Source organism: Pseudopodoces humilis, chromosome 16, assembly GCF_049639895.1.
Source record: "Pseudopodoces humilis isolate 2021_Gansu_Grassland_sample_001 chromosome 16, ASM4963989v1, whole genome shotgun sequence".
Taxonomy (NCBI): Eukaryota; Metazoa; Chordata; class Aves; order Passeriformes; family Paridae; genus Pseudopodoces; species Pseudopodoces humilis.
Window position 1 is genome coordinate 1,050,011 of NC_142215.1, and position 23,698 is coordinate 1,073,708.

Below are 23,698 nucleotides of genomic sequence, written 5' to 3' on the forward strand. Positions count from 1 at the left end.
CTCCTGGAATGTTTTCCCTTGGGAATTCCACGGGATTATCCCGGAAAACCGGAGCCTTTCTCCCGGAAAATCCTCTCCCGGCTTTGCTGGGCTGGGAACGAGGAGCTCCCGGATCCTGGGGAAGCTTCATCCGGCTTTTCCTCCCTCTGGAAAACGTTGGGATGAGCCGGGAATGCCGGAAGGAGGATCCCCGCTGGATTGCGGGATCCGGCTGCTCCGGAGGAATCGCAAATCCCGGGATTTCCCTTGGGATCCCCCCGGATGGAGAAGGAAAAGCGGGAACACGGCTCTGGTATCCTGCAAAGGTTTTATTCCATCGCTATCCCGCGGGAGCATAAATAATCGGGAATGACAGCACGGGGAAGGCAGCGGGAAACGCCGGGAATACCGGGAATGAACGGCGGGAATGAACGGCAGGAATACCGGGAACGAACGCCGGGAATACCGGGAATGAACGGTGGGAACGCGGGACACGGACGGGACAGATCCACCCCGGGAACTTCAGTGGCCTGGATCGAGTGGGAATTGGGATCTCTGGGAATTGGGATCTGGTGTCGTTCCACCCTCGGGATCCACCCTCGGGATCCAGCCCTGGGGCAGCACCCCGGGAATATCCCGGGATCCCACCATGGGAAGTTCCAACTGTGGGAAAGGGTCCTGGGCTGGATTCCAGATTCCCAGCATGGGAAGGATCCCAAATTCCTACCACAAGAAGGATCCCAGATTCCCAGCATGGAATGATCCCAGATTCCCACCTCAGGAAGGATCCCAGATTCCCATCCCAGGAATGATCCCAGATTCCCACCTCAGGAAGGATCCCAGATTCCCATCCCAGGAAGGATCCCAAGTTCTCACCATGGGAAAGGGTCCTGGGATGGATCCCAGTCTCCAACTGCAGGATGGATCCCAGATTCCCAGCATGGAACAATCCCAGATTCCCACCATGGAACGATCCCAGATTCCCAGCATGGAACAATCCCAGATTCCCACCATGGAATGATCCCAGATTCCCACCATGGAACAATCCCAGATTCCCAGCATGGAACGATCCCAGATTCCCACCATGGAACAATCCCAGATTCCCAGCATGGAACAATCCCAGATTCCCACCTCGGGAAGGATCCCAGATTCCCACCATGGAATGATCCCAGATTCCCACCATGGAACGATCCCAGATTCCCACCTCGGGAAGGATCCCCTCCTCCTGCCATGGGAAGGATCCCAGGCTCCCACCATGGGCAAGGATCACGGGAAGGATCCCAAACTCCCAGCCCGGGAAGGATCCCGGATTCCCACCCGGAATCCCCTTGGCCCATCCAGCCCTTCCCTCTTCCCGCCCCTTTTCCAGTTCCGTTCCCGCCGTCGCGTTTTTGCATAGGAGAAGAAAGGAAGAGCGGGGAATTTCCGCCTTTTCCCGGGAATCCACCCGGGCTCATCCCGACATCCGACAGGACCCGGAGCCTCCAGGCATTCCCAGGAATCGGGTTAGAGCGGGATTAGTGCCGGACGAGACGCGCGGGACGCGATTCCAGGCTCTCGGCAGCCGCGGATTCCGGAATTGCGCCGCGGGTGAGCAAATCCAGGGAATTTGGGAGTAGAAACTTGGGAATGGCTTTAGAAAAGGGCCCTGGATGGGCTCAATTGTTCTTGGGGCTGTTCCGGAAGTTCTTTAATTCCAGCTGGAGCTGCCGGATCCGAACGTCCTTCTGCGAGAGCTCATCCTTCAGGCGCCGGATCTCGTCCTGCTGCCGGAAGAACATCCGGAGCAGCTGGAAAAGCAGGATGGAGATGATGGGATGGAGCCGCTGGGATCGGCTCATCCCAGGGTTTTGCCGGCTCCGTGTTGGGAATGGGACAAAATTTTTGGGGATGAGGGATGGGTTTGAACTGAAGGATGGGAGATTTCCGTGGGATTTTGGGAAGGAATTCCCAGCTGGGAGGGTGGGGAGGGCCTGGGATGGAATTCCCAGGGAAGCTGCAGCTGCCCCTGGATCCCTGGAAGTGCCCAAGGTCTGGCTGGAGCAGCCTGGAACGGTGGGAAGTGTCCCTGGAAAAGCTGTCCACCATGGGAAAGGATCATGGGATGGATCCCACATTTCCATGGGAACGTCCTGGGATGGATCCCGGGATCCCAGTCCTGGTGGATCCCACAGTCTCTTCTGCATTGGAATGGAGACTGGCAGCGCAGTGCATTTCCAGGTCCATTCCCATCCTATTTTCCCATTCCCATTCCCATCCCCATTTTCCCATTCCCATTCCCATTTTCCCATCCCATTCCCATTCCCATCCCCATTTTCCCATCCCCATTTTCCCATTCCCGTTTCCCCATCCCCATTTTCCCATTCCCATTTTCCCATTCCCGCTCCGGGGCTGCCCCACCTCGTTCTCCGTGCGGGGCGGGACGTTCTCCAGGAGGTCGATCCCGTTGACCACCACGCTCCTCTTCTCCCTCACCGGCGCCTTGAACACCACCTTGGAATTCCTCTTGTATCCCTCCTTCAGCGACACCAGGATGGGATCTGCGGGAAAACCCCCGGATCACCGCCTGCCAGCCCTTTTCCCGCATCCCGGAGATTTCTGGGATCGTCCCCCACTGGCTTTACCTCGGTTGACCCCACTGAGCCACTCGTCCGGGGTCAGGGCCGGCTCCGTGCCCGGAGTCATGGGGTAAATGTCCTCCTGGTACGTGTCCGACTGGGAAAACGGGAACAGCGCTGGGATCCGGGAACGGATCTGGGAATCCGCTCCCCTCCCCCCACCGAGGGAATAAACACCCGGAAAATCGGGAATCTCTGGGCGCGGGGAGGAAATTTGGGAAGTGCTGAGAACCTGGGATGGCGTTCCCACCCCCAGCCGGATTTGCTTCCCAGAAAACCCCGATCCGAGAGAGAAATTCCCAAAAATCCTCAGGCGAGACCCAACCCTGGGAGAAACATTCCCTAAAAGCGTTCCCGTTAAACCGTGGGGGAAATTCCCCGGGATGAGGACGGACGGCGGGATCCGGGGATGGAGCCGGGATGGGCAGGAGGCTCCGGAGCTGGGACGGGACGTTCGGGATGCGGGAGATTCCCGGATCCCGGGGCTCACCCGCCGGGGGACGATCATGGAGATGGGCTCGATGAGACCCTTGAGCGTGATGAGTTTGTAGAAACGGAAAACTTCACAGGCCGAGACGTCCAGGCCGTGCTTCGGCATCACCCCTGCGGAGAGACAGCGGGATCGGACCGGAATTCCTGCATGGAAAATCCCTGAGATCACCGGGATCGGCCCCGGAATTCCCACGTGGAAAATCCCTGAGAGCATCGGGATCAGCCCCGGAATTCCCGCATGGAAAATCCCTGAGAGCATCAGGATCGGCCCCGGAATTCCCGCATGGAAAATCCCTGAGAGCACCGGGATCAACCCCGGAATTCCCGCACGGAAAATCCCTGAGAACACCGGGATCGGCCCGGAATTCCCGCATGGAAAATCCCAACCCAAACCCGATCCAAGCCCTTTTCCTGGTGCCGCTCCTTCCCCATCCCGCGGGAATTCCGCCCTTACCGAGCCCTTTCTGCGGAGCCGGCGAGCGGAATTCCATCAGGTAACTCAGGTACGGCTTCTCCGAGCCGATCTCGTAGTACCGGATATTCCCATCCCCCTGGAACAGCCGGGAACAGGGATGGGAATGGAAAAAGTGGGAAAAAAACCCCGGGATTAGGAGCATTTCCAAGGGATGGATATCGCGATATCGGGAGTTGTTCCCTGGGGAGAGGCGGGGATGGAATTCCCGGAGAAACCGGGGCTGCCCCTGGATCGCGGGAATGCCCTGGCTTGGGCGGGGGTGATGGAATGTGTTCCCGTGGCGGGGATATCCCTGGATCCTGATGGAATGTGTTCCCGTGGCGGGGATATCCCTGGATCCGAATTCCCGGGGGGCTTTTTGGGAATGCCGTGTCCCGGTACCTTCCCGGCCAGGTAGAGCATGTGGGTGTCGGCGTCGTAGAAGGGGAAGAGGAGCCCCGAGAGTCCATCGATCTCCTCCTCCGTCAGGGGCATGGATAAATCCTCCTGGAAAACGGGAAAATCCCGCAGCTCGCCGCGGCATCCCGCGCGGAGCGGAGCGGGATCCCGGCGGGAATGGAGCGGGAATTCCGGCAGGGATGGGATGGGATGGGATGGGATCCTGCCCGGGATGGAGCAGGAATTCCGGCAGGGATGGAACCGGATCCCGGCGGGGATGGAGCGGGAATTCCGGCAGGGATGGGATGGGATCCTGCCCGGGATGGAGCAGGAATTCCGGCAGGGATGGAACCGGATCCCGGCGGGAATGGAGCAGGAATTCCGTCAGGGAATGGAGCAGGAATTCCGGCAGGGATGGGATGGGATCCTGCCCGGGATGGAGCAGGAATTCCGGCAGGGATAGAGCAGGAATTCCAGTGGGAATGCAGCAGGAATTCCGGCAGGGACGGAGCGGGATCCTGCCCGGGATAGAGCAGGAATTCTGGCAGGGATGGAACAGGATCGTGGTGGGGTTAGAGAAGGAATTCCGGCAGGGATGGAGCAGGGATCCTGCCCAGGATGGAGCAGGAATTCCAGCGGGAATGGAGCAGGATCCTGGCGGGGTTGGAGCAGGAATTTCGGCAGGGATGGGAGCAGGAATTCCAGCGGGAACGGAGCAGGAATTCCGGCAGGGATGGAACCGGATCCTGGCAGGGATGGAGCAGGAATTCCGGCAGGAATGGAGCAGGAATTCCGGCAGGGATGGAGCAGGAATTCCGGCAGGGATAGAGCAGCAATTCCAGCGGGATGGAGCAGGAATTCCAGCGGGATGGAGCAGGAATTCCAGCGGGATGGAGCAGGAATTCCAGCGGGATGGAGCAGGAATTCCAGCGGGATGGAGCAGGAATTCCGGCAGGGATAGAGCAGCAATTCCAGCGGGATGGAGCAGGAATTCCAGCGGCACTGACCTGGTCCCAGAGCGCGATCTGCCGGGTGTTCCAGCGGGACACTCCCGTGGTCAGGAGCCGTTTGGTGTTTCCCAGGAAAACCACGCGGTTGACGCGGTGATTTTTGCAGCTCGCCTCCTGCGGGGCGGGAACGGGCTCTGGAATTCCCTTCGGAATTCCCATCCCAGGAAAGCCCCGTCCCTGCTCCCCCGCTCCCATCCCGGGGAAATCCCGGGGAAAGCCCCTGGATAAGCCAAAATTCCCATTTTCCCGGGGGTCAGGGAGAGCCCTCTGCCCTCCTCCCGACTCCTGGTTTTCAGGAGCCGCTCCCGGTTTTTGGGAGCCTTTCCCGGGTTTTGGGAGCTGCTCCTGGGAATGGTGGGAGCTGCTCCTGGTTTTAGGGAGCTGTTCCCGGTTTTTGGGAGCCTTTCCCGGTTTTTGGGAGCCGCTCCTGGGAATGGTGGGAGCTGCTCCTGGTTTTCGGGAGCTGTTCCCGGTTTTTGGGAGCTGCTCCTGGTTTTTAGGAGCTACTCCCGTTTCCGGGAGCTGTTCCCGGTTTTTGGGAGCCGCTCCTGGTTCTCAGGAGCCGCTCACGGTTTTTGGAGCTGCTCCTGGTTTTTGGGAGCCGCTCCTGGTTCTCAGGAGCCGTTCCCGGTTTTTGGAGCTGCTCCTGGTTTTTGGGAGCTGCTCTTGGGAATGGTGGGAGCCGCTCCCGGTTTTTGGGAGCCGCTCACGGTTTTTGGAGCTGCTCCTGGTTTTCGGGAGCCGTTCCCCATACTCAGGAGCCGCTCCCGGTATTCGGAAGCTGCTCCTGGTTTTTGGGAGCTGCTCCTGGGCAATGGTGGGAGCTGCTCCCGGTTCTCAGGAGCCGCTCCCTGTTTTCGGGAGCCGTTCCCGGTTTTCGGGAGCCGTTCCCAGTTTTTGGAAGCCGCTCTTGAACCAAACCCCCCAACTCCTCCCCTTTCCCACCACCTCCACCATGGAGCACCGAATCCCAACGGGAGCCCATCCAGGGGCTCCATTCCCGCCCCATCCCATGGGATTCTCCGTCGCACCTGCAGGACCTTCCCGGAGCGCGGCTCCAGCACGCGCAGGCGCCGGTCCTTGCAGGCGGTGGCCAGGAGGCTCCCGTCGCTGTTGAAGGACATGCACAGGATCACGTCCGAGTGGCAATCCAGCATCTTCACCGGCTCGCCCAGCTCCAGGTTCCAGATCAGCACCTGCCGCAACGGCACCGGGAATGGCACTGGGAATGGCACCAGGAATGGCACCGGGAACGGCACCGGGAATGGCACTGGGAATGGCACCGGGAACGGCACCGGGAACGGCACCGGGAACGGCACCGGGAACGGCACTGGGAATGGTATTGGGAATGGCACTGGGAATGGCATTGGGAATGGTGGGAATGGCACTGGGAATGGCACCGGGAATGGCACCGGGAATGGTGGGAATGGCGCTGGGAATGGCACCGGGAATGGCACCAGGAATGGCACTGGGAATGGTGGGAATGGTGCTGGGAATGGTGGGAATGGCAGGAATGGCACTGGGAATGGTGGGAGCTGCTACTGGGAATGGTGCTGGGAATGGCACTGGGAATGGCAGGAATGGCACTGGGAATGGTGGGAGCTGCTACTGGGAATGGTGCTGGGAATGGCAGGAATGGCACTGGGAATGGTGGGAGCTGCTCCTGGTTTTTGGGGGCTGCTCTGGGTTTTTCTGGGAACTGTTCCTGGTTTTTGGGAGCTGTGACTGGGAATGGCAGGAGCTACAACTGGGAACGGCGGGAGCTGTTCCTGTTCTATGGAAGCTGTTCCAGGTTTTTTGGAAGCTGTTCCTGATCTATGGAATCTCTCCCTTTTTACCCATGGAACCTCTCCCTTTTTACCCATGGAACCTCTCCCTTTCCCATGGAATCTCTCCCTTTCCCATGGAACCTCTCCCTTTCCCATGGAACCTCTCCCTTTCCCATGGAACCTCTCCCTTTCCCATGGAACCTCTCCTTTTCCCATGGAACCTCTCCCTTTCCCACGGAATCTCTCCCTTTCCCATGGAATCTCTCCCTGCCCCACAGCAATCCCGGAAGGAGGCTCCATTCCCATCTCCTCCCACCCCTCCCCATTCCAGCTCTCCCCTCCATCCAAATCCCGGGATGAACCCCGGGGCTCGGCATTCCCGGGAATTCCCACCTTGTAGTCGTATCCGGCGCTGAGCAGGATGTTGTTGGTGGTCGGGTGCCACTCGACGAGCCCCACGCGCCGGCTGTGCCCGAACAGCTCCAGCGCCGCCTCCGTCATGTTCCGCTTCAATCCCCCCTCCGGAATCTCCCAGATCCGCACCTGCAACCGCGCCCGGCAGCGCCTCGGGAGCAAATTCCCCAAGGAAAAGCTTCCAGGGATTCCGGGATGGGCCCAGCTGACGCGGGGTGGGTGAAGGAGGAATCCTTGGGGGAATCCAGCTGGGATCGATCCGCAGCTGGAATGGCCTTGGGAATGGCCAGATTCCCTGGTTTGTCCAGGAATTCCGGGATTGGCCCTGCTGCCAATGGGCCCTCGAGGATAAATAAGGAATCCTTGGGAAAATCCAGCTGGGATTGATCCACAGCTGGAATGGAGGTTGGGAATGGCCCAATTCCCTGGTTTGAATCCCTGGTTTGTCCAGGAATTCCGGGATCAACCCCATTTCCAATGGGCCCTCGAGGATAAATAAGGAATCCTTGGGAAGATCCAGCTGGGATTGATCCACAGCTGGAATGGCCTTGGGAATGACCCAATTCCTGCATTTGAGTTCCTGTTTTGTTCAGGAATTCCAGGATCGGCCCTGCTGCCAATGGGCCCTCGAGGATAAATAAGGAATCCTTGGGAAAAATCCAGCTGGGATCAATCCGCAGCTGGAATAGGGTTGGGAATGGCCCAATTCCCTGGTTTGTCCTGGAATTCTGGGATCAGCCCCATTTCCAATGGGCCCTCGAGGATAAATAAAGAATCCTTGGGAAGATCCAGCTGGGATTGATCCACAGCTGGAACGGCCTTGGGAATGGCCCAATTCCCTGGTTTGTCCTGGAATTCTGGGATCAGCCCCATTTCCAATGGGCCCTCGAGGATAAATAAGGAATCCTTGGGAAGATCCAGCTGGGATTGATCCGCAGCTGGAACGGCCTTGGGAATGGCCCAATTCCCTGGTTTGTCCTGGAATTCCGGGATTGGCCAGATGGGCCAATCGAGGATAAATAAGGAATGGGCCCAGGAGCCGGACACAATTCGGGATCGGCCTCTCACCCTCAGCATTCCCAAACCGAATGCCGAGGGGAGAGAAAAACCGGGAATGGGGAGGGATGCGGGAATTGCATCCCGGAATTGCGGCTCACCGAGGTGTCCTCGGAGCAGGAGGCGATGACGTTCTCAATGAAGGGATTCCATTTGATGTCCAGGACGTTTCCCTGGTGGCCGCAAACTTTGGGATAATTGGGCTCGATCCGGCCGGTCTGCAACGGGAAGCGGAGGGAAAAGGTCGGGAAAAACCCGGACAGTTCCAGGAGGAATCGGCGATTCCCGGGAATTGCCGGAGGAAGGAGGGGAGCAGGGATGGGCCGAGCGGGGGTTGGGTCTGTCCGGTATTCCCGGTATTCCCGGTATTCCCAGTATTCCCGGCTGATCCGTGCCTGGGATCAGGGAAAGGACAGCCGGGAACTCTGGGAATTCACAGAATCCTGGAATATCGGGGCTGGAAAAGCGCTCCCAGATCACAGAGAATTCCCAAGGGATTCCCAACCCCTCTGGGAATGGGGTCGCCTTTTCCCCAGGAATTCCGGGATTTTGATTGGAATCGGTCGCGCTCGGAGGGAAAAGGACACGGAATGCGCCGATCCCGGAGCACCCGGAGGAGGGAAAGGAAAAATAAAAAAAATTCTGGGTTTTTTTTTAGGAAAATCCCTAAAAAATTCCGGGATTCCGGCTGCGTTTTGCCGGTTTTTCAGCGGGGCCTTGGCGGCAGCCTGGAGTTAATCCAAGGTGAATCCCTAATCCCTGGATCCCTGATCCGCGGGAAGCTCGGTGACCCAGATTCCGGCCCCGCGGGAACGGCTCCGGCGGCTCCGAGCTTTTCCATGGAAAACGCTGGAAGGAGGAAATCCTCCGCCCCTCCCCCTTCGCCGAGGCGCTTGGAAAAGGGGAAATCCTTCGGGAAAAGGATTTGGGAACAACGTGGATTTGTGGGGATTGGGAATTCTGTCCCTGGGAAGGGCTGGGATAGGATGGGGAATGGGAACCCTCCGGATTCCGGAATCGGGGAATGCCATCCCGGAATTCCCCCAGGATCATCCAGATCCGGCTCTGTGGAGAGAATCCCGGGAATTCCAGAGGGCTCAGAGCCGGTTCTGGGATGGGAGAGAAGGAATTTCCCTCCCGGATGGAAATCTGGGATGAATTTTCCATCGGATCCGGCAGCAGCAAATCCGAGGGATGGGAAAAATCCACAATTCCCACCCTCGGAGCGGCTCCGCCCTGGCCGGGGCTGAATCCCGGTTTTCCCGGAAATCCATCCGGCAGGAAATCTTGGATAAATGATCCCAACTTCCAAAATTCCCCGAGCGCTTTTCCCTTGGGAAACACAAACCGGGAGCGCTACCGGATTCCCTGGGAAGCTCCAGAAACTTGGAAAAATCCCTTTGTTCCGCCCCATCCTTCAATCCCACATGGAAAACCCCAGGGATTGATTGGTGCAGCCTCCGGATCCGGGTGGAAAATCCCAAGGGAACGTGGAAAGGAACCTGAGGAGGTTTGGGAATTCCCAAACAATATCCAGACTGGAATTGGGAATTCCCTATCCCAAACCCGGCTTTTCCCTATCCCAAATCCATCCTTTTCCCCATCCCAAATCCATCTTTTCTTTTATCCCAAATCCATCTTTTCCCTTATCCCAAATCCATCCCTGTCCCATCCCAAATCCAGCCCTGTTCTCTCCCAAATCCAGCTTTTCCCCATCCCAAATCCCTCCCTGTCCTGCCCATGGATTGGGATGAGCTTTGAGCTCTTTTCCAACCCAAACCATTCCAGAATTCCGGGATTCTCCCGTTCCCATGGAGCCAATCCCGCTCTTCCCGGTCCTCCTCCCACTCCCTCGGGATATTTTTATCCCGGTGCTGGGGACGGGCTCCTTCCCAATCCCGAGGCTCCGGAATTTGGGAGGAACGAAGCTCCCAATTCCCACCCCACAAATCCCTGGGATCTCCCCCTGGAAAAGCCGGGATGCGGATTTTGGGATGAGCTGACAGCTCGGCCCAGATTCCAGAGGGCAAAATCCAGGGAAAAAGATCCAAAAATACGGCGGCAAATCCCGGGAGCGGCTCGGCGGTGTCCGGGTCACCTTCGTTAGCTGCTAATTACGGAGTCGGATTAATTAGGGAGCTGCCGATTCCCAAGGAAAATTCTCCTTAATGAGCTCATCAGGCTCCGGAGGGGAGAAAAAAAAAACGGGAATTTTTTAACTCCTCCAGCCGGGATCGATCCGCTGGATATCCCGGGATTTCCCAGCATCCCAACGCTTCCGTTTGGCCAGGAAAAAATAAATAAAGAAAAGTTGGGATTTTTCCGGGAATTTGGGGCTGTTCCTCAGGATTTGGGGATGGAGATTCCAGCTGGGATCCGTGAGGAAGGAGCCGGGATGGAGCCGGAGCCGCAGTTCCCGGGGTTTTTTTTGGGGGAATATTAATGAGGCTCAAGCTGTGCTCCGCAATTAAATCCTGATTGGAATTCCTGATTAGAATTCCTTCCATCTGGAGCTGCCTCCGGAACGGGTGAGGAATCCGGGAAAGGCGGGAATGGGAAAGGGCGGAAGGATGGGATGGGATGGGATTGATGGGATGGGATGGGATCCATGGGATGGGATCCATGGGATGGGATCCATGGGATGGGATGGGATGGGATGGGATGGGATGGGATGGGATGGGATGGGATGGGATGGGATGGGATGGGATGGGATGGGATGGGATGGGATGGGATGGCTCCAGCTGGGAATTCCCAGGAGCCACAAGGAAACTCCCAGAAAAGCAGCTGGAATTTGGACACTTTTTTGGGAATTCCAGTTGGGAATTCCCCCTGCTCCAGCGGGTTGATGAGGAAGGAACCCCAGGAAAACCATCAGGAATTCTGACTCTTTTTTGGGAATTCCCATTGGGAATCCTCCCTGTCTCAGTGGAATGACATGGAAACCCCAGGAAAACCAGCAGGAATTCTGACACATTTTTGGGAATTCCCATCAGGAATGTCTCACCTGCTCCAGTGGGATGACGAAGAAGGAACCCCAGGAAGAACCGGAGGAATTTGAACCCTTTTTTTGGGAATTCTGGTTGGGAATGTCTCACCTGCTCCAGCGGGACAACGAGGAAGGAACCCCAGGAAAACCAGCGGGAATTTTTTGGGAATTCCGGTCGGGAATGTCTCACCTGCTCCAGCGGGATGACGAGGAAGGAGCCGCCGCCGGCGCTCTCGGTGACGATGGCGAGGAATCGCGCGTTGACGGCGCAGAAATGATTGTCGTGGACGTTCTTGGTGATGGGAATTCCGTCGAAGCAGAGCTCCCGGCTCGCCGCCTTCCCGTAAACATTCCGGAACTTGGAGCTGCGGTACTGCGGCCGCCATGACATCTGCGGGAAAAGGCGGGAATTCGGCGTTCCCGGGAAAAATCCCCCCCCCCATTCCTGGGGTTTTTCCCGTGGGGGTGGGACCATCCCGACACGAACGTTCCCGAAGAATTGAAAGCGCTCCCTGGAGAGAGGAGTGGATCCCGAAAAGCTCGAAAAGAAGGCTCGGAATTCCCAAAAAAATCCCAAAAAATCCAATTCCCAAGAAATCCCACTCCCCCAAAAATCCCATTATTCCCAAAAAATCCCACTCCCAAAAAATCCCATTCTCAAAGAATCCCATTATTCCCGAAGAATCCCATTCCCAAGGAATCCCATTCCCAAAAAAACCCATTATTCCCAAAAAAACCCCATTTTTCCCAAAAATCCCATTCCCAAAAAAATCCTATTCCCAACAAATCCCATTCCCAAGAAATTCCATTCCCAAGGAATCCCATTCCCAAAAAATCTCATTCTCAAAGAATCCCATTCCCAACAAATCCCGTTATTCCCAAGAATCCCGTTATTCCCAAAGCCCCAATCCATCGGTGCTCAGCGGGACACGGACGCACCGGGATGGGCCCATCCCGACATGAACATTCCCAAAAAACCCTGGAAAGGCTCCCAAAGGCTCGGGAATGCCGGGACACGGCCGGGATCCAAAGGAATTCCCGCTCGGAAAGGGACGGGCGGGAATTGGAGCGTCGGGAATGTTCCGATTCCCAAGGTTTTCCCGCACGGATCCAGAGGGGATCCAGCAGAATTCCCGGCTCTGCCCTTGGGAATAGCAACCCCTGGAAAAGCGGGAAAAGATTCCAGGGGGTGAAATTCCAGCGGCTCTGGGAACAGCAAGGCCTGGAAAAGCAGGAAAATATTCCAGGATTAAACTCCTGGCTCTGCCCTCATTCCTTGGGAACATCAAGGCCTGGAAAAGTGGGAAAAGAACCCGGGAGTGAAATTCCAGGAGTTCTTCCCTGATTCCCTGGGAACAGGAATGCCTGGAAAAGCAGGAAAAGATTCCAGGATAAACTCCCAGCTCTGCCCTTGTTCCTTGGGAATAGCAATCCCTGGAAAAGCGGGAAAAGAACCCGGGAATAAAATTCCAGCAGGTCTGGGAACAGGAATGCCTGGAAAAGTGGGAAAAGATTCCAGGATTAACTCCCAGCTCTGCCCTGATTCCCTGGGAATAGCAACCCCTGGAAAAGCGGGAAAAGATTCCAGGATTAAGCCTTCAGATCTACCCTGATTTCCTGGGAACAGCAACCCCTGGAAAAGTGGGAAAAGAAGCCGGGAGTAAAATTCCAGCTCTGCCCTGATTCCCTGGGAATGGAAAGGCCTGGAAAATCGGGAAGAGGCCCGGGAGCCGCCCCCGGCCGCTCTTGGATCTTTTCCCGCTCTCCCGGCAGCTCCGGCCTTTCCCGGGATCTCAAAGGATCCTTTCATCCCTCGGGAGCCTTGGAAACGGCGGGAGAGGGGAAAACCGGGAGAGGGAAAACCGGGAGAGGGGAAAACCGGGAGAGGGGAAAACCGGGAGAGGGAAAACCGGGAGAGGGGAAAAACCGGGAGAGGGGAAAAACCGGGAGAGGGAAAACCGGGAGAGGGGAAAAACCGGGAGAGGGGAAAACCGGGAGAGGGAAAAAACCGGGAGAGGGGAAAACCGGGAAAGGGGAAAAACCGGGAGAGGGAAAAATTAGGAAAGGGAAAAACTGGGAAAGGGGAAAAACTGGGAGAGGGGAAAACCGGGAGAGGGGGAAACCGGGAAAGGGGAAAAACCGGGAGAGGGGAAAAACCGGGAAAGGGGAAAAACCGGGAGAGGGAAAAGACAGGAAAGGGAAAAACTGGGAAAGGGGAAAAACTGGGAGAGGGGAAAACCGGGAGAGGGGGAAACCGGGAAAGGGGAAAAACCGGGAGAGGGGAAAACCGGGAGAGGGGAAAACCGGGAGAGGGAAAAACCGGGAAAAGAAAAAACCGGAGGAGGGAAAAATTAGGAAAGGGAAAAACTGGGAAAGGGGAAAAACTGGGAGAGGGGAAAACCGGGAGAGGGGGAAACCGGGAAAGGAGAAAATCGGGAAAGGGGAAAAACCGGGAAAGGAGAAAATCGGGAAAGGGGAAAAACCGGGAAAGGAGAAAATCAGGAAAAGGGGAAAACCGGGAGAGGGGAAAACCGGGAGAGGGAAAAACTGGGAAAGGGAAAAACCGGGAAAGGAGCTCCGGCCGCAACAGCCGGCGCGGCTCCGACCCTAATCCCGAAAAAACCTGGATATCCTAAAAATAGCCGCCGGTAAATCCGCCCCGAGCGGCGGAGAAATCCCGTCCTGCCTCCACCTGGAATTCCTGGCAGGAAAAATCCCTCTTTTCCAGGTTTTTGTTCTTCTCCATGGATTTCCTTCCGGGAGTTTTTGTGTTTTTAACGGGAATAATGGGATTTTTCCCACGGGATTTTCCCACGGGATTTTCCGATGGGTTCGGTGGGGGAGAGGGGGAAAAAAAGAGGGATTTGCTCTGGAAAAATCCTCGGGAAAAGGAAATCCGAGGTGGGAAAACTCCTGGAAAGGGATCCGGGAACTGGGATCAAAAATTCCCTGTCTGGGATTTCCTGGATAAAACCGAGGCCGGGTTTTGTGGGAATTTCGGGATTTTTGTTTTCCCTCCCTCCCTCCGGATCTGGCTCATCCCTGGAAGTTTTTTTTCCATGGAAAGGTCGGGAATGGCGGAGTTTGACATTTCCAGCATCAAAGGCTCATTGATGGGCACCGCCGGGAGCCGCTTTTCCCAAGGAAAATCCGGGATCGGGAACGGCCGGGAAGGAACCGGAGCTTCCCAATCCCATCCCGGGACATCCCGCCATTCCCTCCTGCGGAAAACTTGGGAAAAATGGGAATGTTTGGAATTTTTTCCTGGGAATTTTCGCTGCTGTGGCACTTTCCCGGGATAGAGCCGTGATCCCAAATTTCCGGTGGTTCCACGGGGAATTTTCCCTCGGGATGGAGGGATTTGGGAGCCTCAGGGATTCAGTCCCGAAGGATTTGGTTTGGGAAGGGATTCGGGGCCATCCCGGATCCTCCAGGGGATGTTTTGGGATTGATATCCCGGAGTTTGTTGGGATCCAGATCCGGAGGTGAAATCCGGGCTGGGATCCCCCTCCGGAGGCACCGGCCCATCCCAATCCCGGAATTCTTTCCATTGGGAGGGGAAAACTCGGGAGCAGCAGCTGGGCTGGAATTCCCGATCCATCCCGGGCTGGAATTCCTGATCCAACCTCACCACAATTCCTGGAATTCCCAATCCAGACCAATCCTGGAATTCCTGATCCATCCTGGCCCTGGAATTCCCAATCCAACCTCACCACAATTCCTGGAATTCCCAATCCAGACCAATCCTGGAATTCCCAATCCATCCCGGGCTGGAATTCCTGATCCAACCTCACCACAATTCCTGGAATTCCCAATCCAGACCAATCCTGGAATTCCTGATCCATCCTGGCCCTGGAATTCCCGATCCAACCTCACCACAATTCCTGGAATTCCCAATCCATCCTGGGGCTGGAATACCCAATCCAACCTCACCACAATTCCTGGAATTCCCAATCCAGCCTCGACGCTTCATCCCAAGAGGGAAAACCCAAAGGAATTCGGGATGAGGGGCGGGAACGGCGCCAATTCCCAACATTCCCGGAGATCTCCGGAGCGGATCCGGCCCCGGGGGGGAGCTCTGGGCTGCCCCGGGATGAGTTTTCCATGGATTTTGTGGAATTCCCGGCTCGGGGCACTCACCAGGCCGCGTTTGCTCCCGAGCACCTCGGCCTTGTGCAGATCCCGCATGGAGCTCTGGGAAAAGGAAAAAATTCCATTCGTTTCCCAGGAATTCCAGGGAAAAGCCCCCGGAGCCCTTCCCGGATCCGACCCCCAGGCACGGAATTCCCGATTCCCGATCCCTCTTCCCGCTTTTTTTTTTCCTTTGGAGGATCCCAGGCGGCTGCCGAGGTCCGGAGGGAGAAGGAATTCCATGAAAAGCTTGGATTGGGATTCCGAAAAGTGGGATTATGGGATGGCGGGAAGGAATTCTTCCTGTGGGAAGTGGGAAAAATTCTCTGGAATTCCCTGGAATTCTCTGGAATTCCCAGAAAAGCCATGGAATGTTCAAGGTGAGCTGGGATGGGGCTTGGAGCAGAATCCATGGAATGTGGGAGACGGGTAAATTCCAGTCGGGAATTTCCCAGCTGAGCTTTTTCCAGCCTGGAATTCTCTGGGATTTCCCTGGAATTCGACTTTCCAAGGATTTTCACTTCCTGGAAACTCCAGGGAAAATCTCCGAGGTTTTTTTTTGTATTTAAATTCCCGGGAATTCTCGTCCCTCCTGGATCCTGGAGCCGCTTCCCAAATTCCCACGGATCTCACGGAATTCTCCCAGAAAGGCGCAAAGAGCTTGGATCGTTTTCCATCCGGGAAAACTCCTGGAGGAGGAAATCCAAACTTTCCCAGCCCCCACGGGCCGGGAACAATCCCAAAATTCCACCTCCGGAAAAAATTCCGGAAGCGAGCCGGGTTTTCCTCCCACTCCCTTTTCCGAGATTCCTCGGGATAACGGCTCCAGGCCCCGGGGGGGAATCCACGGAAAACTCCGGATAAAAAACCACGGGAGCGAATTCCCAACTTCCAGAGGGGAAATTTGGGATGGGATCATGGATGATGGGAATTTGGGATCAGTGCTGGGAATTTGGGATGGGATGATTGCTGGGAATTTGGGACAATTGATGGAAGTTTGGGATCATTGAAGGAAATTGGGGATGGAATCATTGATGATGGAAATTTGGGATAATTGGTGGAAATTTGGGATCGTCGCTGGGAATTTGGGATCATTGATGGAAAGTTAGGATGGGATCATGGATGGAAATTTGGGATGGGATCATTGATGATGGAAATTTGGGATGATTGGTGGAAATTTGGGATGATTGACAGAAATTTGGGATGGGATGATTGCTGGAAATTTGGGATCATTGCTGGAAATTTGGGATTATTGCTGGAAATTTGGGATGGGATCATGGGTGGAAATTTGGGATGGGATAATTGATGATGGAAATTTGGGATGATTGACAGAAATCTGGGATGGGACATTCCCAGCCTGGCACGGAATCCCGGGATTTGCTGTCCGGGTCCCTCGGGATCCTCACCTGCCCCGCTCGGCTGCTCCGGAGCCTCCGGATCCCGCGGGATGGAGCCGGAGCTCAGGGAACCGCGGCTGCTCCGGGAGCCTGGAAAAGAAGGAAACCCTCTGGATCCCCATTCCCAGCTGGGATCCATCCCCAGCCGCCAAAAACCGGGAGAAGGATCCGGGGGATCCGCGGGAATCCGGGAATGGCTTGGGATTCGCCAGCATCCCTGGAAATCCCGGAATCCTGGAATTCTGGAGTGGACCTCAGATCCCGTTCCCTGCCCAGGGACATTTCCCGATCCCAGATTCCTCCAAGCCCCGTCCAAGTTTTCCTTGGATATTCCCGGAATTTGGCTCAGCCTTTTCAGCCATTCCCATTCCCATTCCCATTCCCATTCCCAAGGAATCAGCTCCATGGTGACGATCCCTGCTCCCGGCCCCGCCCCATCCCAAGCATCCCCGGCAGCTTCCCGGGATTTCCATTGGGAATTTTGCTGGATCTTCCCAAACTTCTGGGGTTTTTTTTTTCTGGAAAAATGGATTTTTCCATCGTTTTCCATAATTTTTTGGCAGGATTTGTTGGGATTCGCACAGCGCTTCCGGAGGGGCAAATTCCCGGTGGGAATCCCAGCGGGATGGGGCAGAGTTCCATGGAATTCCATTTCCTCCAGGGGAAAAACAATTCCAGGCTTTTTCCTGACTGGAGCGGGATTTCGGGAATTCCGAGAGGAGGGAAAAGCCGGAACGAGCGGGACGAGCTCATCCCGGAGAATTCCGGATCCGTCGGGAAGGCGGCCACAGCTCCCACCCAGATTCCTTGGATTTTAGACGAGCTTGGAAAAGCTTTGGATGCAGGGACGTGGCTGCCGCCATTCCCAGAATTCCCGGATTTCTGTGGATCTCCCGGGATCCCGATTGATCCCAATCGATCCCGACTGATCAATCCTGATTTTTCCCTTTCCCCGGCACAGCTTTTCCTGGGAATTCTGCTCCATTCCAGCCTCAGATCCGGCCTGGGAGCGTTCACCACCAAGAAAGGAGCGCGGGATTTCTGGGAATTCCGGAATCCCGGGATTTGGGGGCCCCCGGAGCAGCTCCCCCCTCCCCCACCCTCCATCCGCAGATTCTTTCCCCCCTCGGGGCCGGATTTAGGGAATGACTCCGGAGCCGGGAATCCGGGATGGAGCTCCCGGGATGAATGGAACCATTCAGGGTTGGATGGAATTCCATGGAAAAAAGCGGGAAGGGGGATGGGAACACCCGGCCGGGCGGGTGTGAGTTACGGATCCCGGAATTCCCGCCAGGCCCCGGGAACGACCCCAGTGAATTCCACTGAATCCCAATGAATTCCATTGAATCCCAATGAATTAATTCCATTGAATCCCAAATTAATTGCCCGGAATGCCAATTAATTAGAACTCGTTAAAAAGGGACGGAGTCGTCTCGGGTGAGGGGAATTTTAATTGGAGCCGGGAAATTTTCCCATTCCCGGATTCCAACGGATCCCGATCCCTGTTCCTAATCCCACAGGGATTGGGGACCCCGGCCGGGATTTTCCAAGGTTTTGTGGAGAATTTGGGAATGAGGGGAGGGGGAATAATGGGGAAAAAATGGGGAAAAATGGAAAAAAATGGGGAAAAAATGGAAAAAAATGGGGAAAAAATGGGAAAAAATGGGAAAAGGGGAAAGAATGGGGAAAAAATTGGGGAAAAATGGGGAAAAAATGGGGAAAAATGGGGGAAAATGGGGAAAAATGGGGGGGGGGAATGGGGAAGGGAAGGGAAGGGAGGGAGAGGAATTTTAGGGAATAACAAACTCTCCCACATTCCATGGATTCTCTGGCTCCATCCCAGGCTGCTCCAAGCCTCACCTTGAACATTCCAGGGATCCAGGGGCAGCTCCAGCTGCTCTGGGAATTCCAGCCCAGCCGGGAATTCCTTCCCAAAATCCCAAAATCCCATCCAGCCCCTCCCCCCGGCAGCGGGAGCCATTCCCTGTGTCCCATGATCCCAAATCCGGCTCTCCTGGAGCCCCTCTGGGATATTTGGAATTCCCGGGATCCCATCTCAGGAGCCCCCCGGAGGAGGCCCCATCCCGCATTCCCGGGAAATCGATCCGTGCGCTCCAATTCCCTCCTGGCACGGCCACGGATCGATCCGGCTTTTCCATGGATCCATGGATCGGCCACGGAATCCGCCCTTCCAGAGGACACCGAGAATTCCCAGCGGGAATATCCCGGCATTCCAACCTCCAGCCACGGAGAACTTCCGTTTATTTGATCCCGACAGGGAATAGTTGGGATTTTCCCTCTGGAATCTGGGTTTGGCTCCATTTCCCTGGGATGATCCCATTCCCTGGGATGATCCCATTCCCTGGGATGTTCCCATTTTTGGGATGTTCCCGTTCCCTTGGGATGTTCCCGTTCCCTTGGGATGTTCCCATTCCTTCGGATCCCGGCTCCAGGATTTTGCCAATCGAATCCAGAGGAGCCGTGGGATCATCCCGGGATCCTCCTCCTCTCAACAGGGGTTTTTTTGGGGAAAATTCTGATCATTCCGGATCATTCCGGATCCCTCTTCCCGAAATGAAATCCCGGTCATGGATTCCTTTGGGATTTGGGAGCAGCCTCTGGAATGGCTGGGAATTGGGAGCGGCTGATCCAAGCTCCGAAACTCCGGCCCCTCCCTGAGCGCGGAATTCCCGCCTGGATATTCCCTGTGGATATCCCCTGTGGATATTCCCCCTGGATATTCCCCCTGGATATTCCCAAGGATTCCGTTCCCATTCCTGTCCCTTCTCCCTCCAATCCCGCTCCCGCCCCCTTCCTGCTCCTCCTGTTTCCCGGGAGATTTCTCCAGGCTGAGAACTCCCAAAATTCCGGAAGCTTTTCCCTTCCCAAGGCACCGAGACCAAGGAATTATAAAATTTTAAAATTATAAAATTATAAAATTATAAATGTATATATCATTAAACCCGGAAGAATTATCCCAAATTCCCACGGATCTCCTGGAAAGCCGGGAATAAAAAAACCCCCTCGGTGTTTTTCCAGGGAATTCGGGCTCTCCCAGCATTCCCATGGATTCGGCTCCATCCTATTTTTAATTCCAAACTCCCCCAGCGGCTCCGGCCGCTCCTTCCCGTGGGAAGTGAGGGGGGGGGCGGATCCAGGGAATATTCCAGATCCTTCCCCCCCCAAATCCCAGGAAAAGTCTCGGATGCCTTTGGGCCCCGGATTCCCGGGAATATTTACAAACTTTGGAAAAGCTTATCCAAGGTTTCCGGCTCCTCCGGCGTGGGAGGAGAATCCCGAATTCCTGTCCCGGGATCCAGGAATTCCCTGGAGCTCCCCCCCCTTCCCCCTTTTCCTGCCTCGCCGTGGGAACGATTCCCATCCCCAAATCCCACCGTTCCCTTTGGATCGCCGCAGCTTTTCCCGGAATTCCGGAAAGCCAAAAAAACATCCGGGAAAAGTCTCTTCCCTCTCCAAATCCAGGGAATATCCAGGGAGCGATTCCCGGGATCCGCGTCCCAGTTTGGCCTGGAAAAACCCCGGAATCGGGGCCGAGCTGCTCCTGGAATTCCTTTGGATTTCATGGATCGCAGGAGAGCAAATCCACGGGGAGAGCTCGGAGGGAGCACAAGGAATTTTGGGATAAAATCATGGAAAACTTTTCCCTTCCCTAAAATCCAACAGCGAATTCCCAATCCTGCTGCAGCTGCTTTCCCTTTTTTCCGGGATAAATCCCACTCCAATAAAATCCCTGGGAATGAGGCTCCGAATTCCCAGCCTGGCTTCCAAGTGCGGCCCCGCATTCCCGGGAATTTGGGGTTCTTTGATCCCGACTGTGGATTCACATCCCAAATTCCGGCCTGGGCATCGATCCCTGTCCGGAAGGGCTGGGAATTTCCTGGGATTCTGGCACGGATTCTCCCTGTTTTCCCTGGACATTCCCAAATCCCATTCCAGGCTTTGGGGAGGGATCAGCTCCCAGCGCCATTCCCGATATTCCAGCCTTTCCCAATCCAGCCCCGGGGCTTTTATGGGATCATCGATCCCGTTCCCGGAGCCCACTGAGGTCATTCCGGAGCCTTCCCAAGGATTCCCTGGAATCAGCCCGGCCTTGGATCCCTGATCCCAAATTCCGAGTCTGGGATCAGCTCAGGTTTGGATCCCTGATCCCAAATTCCCCGTTGGCTCCTCTGGAGTTTCCCCCTTTGCTCCAGGTCACCAAATCCAGCAGGATCCAGGGGCTCGGGATCGCTCCAGGGGCAGAACCATGGGATGGGAGAGCGGGATTGGGAACGGGAGAGCAGGATCAGGGATCGGGAATGGGAGAGCGGGATCAGGGATCGGGAATGGGAGAGCGGGATCAGGGATCGGGAATGGGAGAGCGGGATCAGGGATCGGGAATGGGAGAGCGGGATCAGGGATCGGGAATGGGAGAGCGGGATCAGGGATCGGGAATGGGAGAGCGGGATCAGGGATCGGGAATGGGAGAGCGGGATCAGGGATCGGGAATGGGAGAGCGGGATCAGGGATCGGGAATGGGAGAGCGGGATCAGCTCCCGGGGATCCCGGGATGGGAAGAGACGGGATCAGCCCTGAGGAAGCAAAACCTCCCCCGCCCGCGAGAATCCGGGAGCTGCTCCAGGATGGATTTGGGATCCCCCCGAGCTCCCAGAGCCATTCCCGAGGTTTTCCAAGCCCTCCCGGCCACCTGCAGAGGTTCGGGAAGGGCTGGAAAAGCGGCTCAGGGAGAGATCCCGGGAATGCGCGACCCCCGCGAGGGGCCGGGCCCGCGGGATCCTGGACCGGGATCCTGGATTGGGATCGAGGGTTGGGACCGCGGTTCGGGGGCTATTGCCGGTTCAGGACCATTCCCGGTACCGGGGACCACTCCCGGTTCAGGACCATTCCCGGTTCGGGGATCATTCCCGGTGCGGGGCCATTCCCGGTTCGGGGCCATTCCCGGTTGATGATGTCCGGTTCGTGATGCCTGGTTTGGGATGCGCGGTTCGGGCTCCCCGGTTCGGGGCCATTCCCGGTTCGGGGCCATTCCCGGTTCGGGGATCATTCCCGGTTCGGGGCCATTCCCGGTACCGGGGCCATTCCCGGTTCGGGGCCATTCCCGGTTGATGATGTCCGGTTCGTGATGCCTGGTTTGGGATGCGCGGTTCGGGCTCCCCGGTTCGGGGCCATTCCCGGTTCGGGGCCATTCCCGGTACCGGGGCCATTCCCGGTTCGGGGCCATTCCCGGTTCAGGACCATTCCCGGTTCAGGACCATTCCCGGTTCGGATCATTCCCGGTTCGGGCCATTCCCGGTACCGGGGGTTCCGTCTCCGCCCCTCCCTCCCGCGGGAGCTCCCCCGGCGCCGCCGCCCCCTCCAAGGGTTAAAACTGCAGCAGCGCTGCGGGCCCGGGGCGGCCGCGGGAGGGGCCCGGTTCCGCTCGGATCCCCCGAACCGGGCCGCGACAAGCCGAACCGGGCCGGGAGGAGAAGCAGCGGAACCGGGCCGGTGGGAGATGCGGAACGGGGCCGGGAGGAGAAGCAGCGGAACCGGGCCGGGGGGAGGAGATGCGGAACCGGGCCGGGAGGAGAAGCAGTGGAACCGGGCCGGGAGAAGAAGCGGAACCGGGCCGGGAGGAGAAGCAGCGGAACCGGGCCGGGAGGAGAAGAAGCGGAACCGGGCCGGGAGGAGAAGCAGCGGAACCGGGCCGGGAGGAGAAGCAGCGGAACCGAGCCGGGAGGAGAAGAAGCGGAACCGGGCCGGGAGGGGCCGCACCTGGCGGGCACCGCGGGCAGCGCCTTACCTTGGTCACGGTCATGCGGCGGGGAGGAGGCGGCGGCGGCGGGAACCGGGGGGAGGAGGAGGAGGAGGATGAAGATGAGGAGGATGAGGAAGATGAGGATGAGGAGGAGGAGGAGGATGAGGATGTGGAGGAGGATGAGGAGGATGTGGAGGAGGAGGAGGAGGCCGGGCCGTGGCCGCTGCCCGGCGGGGAGCGCTGCCCGCTGCTCGGCGCGGCGGGGCCGTGATGTCAGCCCCGCACCGCCCCCGGGGGGGCCCGGAGCCTCCGCCGCCTCTTAACCCTTCCACTGCCGGGGTTCCGTGTGTTAACCCTTCCACTGCCGGGGTTCCGTGTGTTAACCCTTCCACTGCCGGGGTTCCGCCTTAACCCTTCCACTGCCGCGGTCCGGTCCCGGTTTAATCCCTTCACACTCCGGTCCGCTCCCGGTCCCGGTTTAACCCTTCGGGACCCCCCGTCTGGTCCCAGTTTAACCCTCCGGGACCCCCGGTCCGGTTCCGTTTTAACCCTTCCACAGCCCCGGTCCGGTCCCGGTTTAACCCTTCGGGACCCCCGGTCCGGTCCCGGGTTAACCTTTAAGCGGGTTAACCGGGTTAACAGCCCGGTCCGGTTCCGGTCCCGCTTTAACCCTTCCATAGCCCCGGTCCGGTCCCAGTTCCACTTTAACCCTTCACAGCCTCGTTCCCGGTCCCGCTTTAACCCTCCGGGAGCCCCGGTCCGGTCCCGGTTTAATCCCTTCACAGCTCGGTCCGGTCCCGGTTTAATCCCTTCACAGCCCGGTCCGGTTCCGGTCCCGCTTTAACCCTTCAGGAGCACCAGTCCGGTCCCGGTTTAATCCCTTCACAGCCCGGTCCGGTTCCGGTCCCGCTTTAACCCTTCAGGAGCACCAGTCCGGTCCCGGTTTAATCCCTTCACAGCCCGGTCCGGTTCCGGTCCCGCTTTAACCCTTCGGGAGCCGCGGTCCGGTCCCGGTTCGGGATCAGTTTTAACCCCTTGGGAGCCGCGGTTCGGGATCAGGCCCGGTTCCGGTTTAACCTTCCAAAGCCTCGGTCCGGTCCTGGTTTAATTCCTTCACAGCCCGGTCCGGTGCCTGTCCCGGTTTAACCCTTCGGGAGCCCCGGTGCGGTCCCGGTCCCGCTTTAACCCTTTGGAGGCCCCGGTCTAGTCCCGGTTCCAGGTCAGTTTTAACCCTT

The 23,698-nt window shown here is 57.2% G+C and overlaps 1 protein-coding gene across 3 annotated transcripts; it reads right to left on the reverse strand.

The window, feature by feature from the left end:
* Positions 1–290: 290 nt before the first annotated feature.
* On the reverse strand, positions 291–22,723 carry CORO2B (coronin 2B). 3 transcript variants are annotated; one of them, XM_005521664.3, is made up of 14 exons: positions 22,509–22,723; positions 16,715–16,795; positions 15,318–15,371; positions 11,368–11,568; positions 8,293–8,409; positions 7,115–7,264; positions 5,984–6,148; positions 4,950–5,066; positions 3,946–4,050; positions 3,544–3,640; positions 3,088–3,200; positions 2,604–2,694; positions 2,380–2,519; positions 291–1,769 (listed from the first exon to the last, which is right to left on the reverse strand). In XM_005521664.3, the coding sequence occupies exons 3-14, from the start codon at positions 15,363–15,365 to the stop codon at positions 1,638–1,640; spliced, it is 1,476 nt and encodes a 491-aa protein (XP_005521721.1). In that variant the 5' UTR covers positions 15,366–15,371; positions 16,715–16,795; positions 22,509–22,723; the 3' UTR covers positions 291–1,637. The 3 variants fall into 3 exon arrangements, with proteins under 3 accessions (XP_005521721.1, XP_087919368.1, XP_014106749.1); XM_088063242.1 differs by lacking the exon at positions 15,318–15,371; XM_014251274.2 differs by lacking the exons at positions 15,318–15,371; positions 16,715–16,795.
* Between the last annotated feature and the right edge of the window lie 975 nt (positions 22,724–23,698).

Excerpts from the sequence above, each read along its gene's own strand:
- CORO2B (XM_005521664.3), bottom strand. The coding sequence starts at position 15,365 with ATGCGGGATCTGCACAAGGCCGAGGTGCTCGGGAGCAAACGCGGCCTG. Across the intron at positions 3,201-3,543 it reads GGCTCCGCAGAAAGGGCTCG|GGGTGATGCCGAAGCACGGC; the intron begins GTAAGGGCGGAA and ends GTCTCTCCGCAG. Across the intron at positions 2,520-2,603 it reads GCTCAGTGGGGTCAACCGAG|ATCCCATCCTGGTGTCGCTG; the intron begins GTAAAGCCAGTG and ends GTTTTCCCGCAG.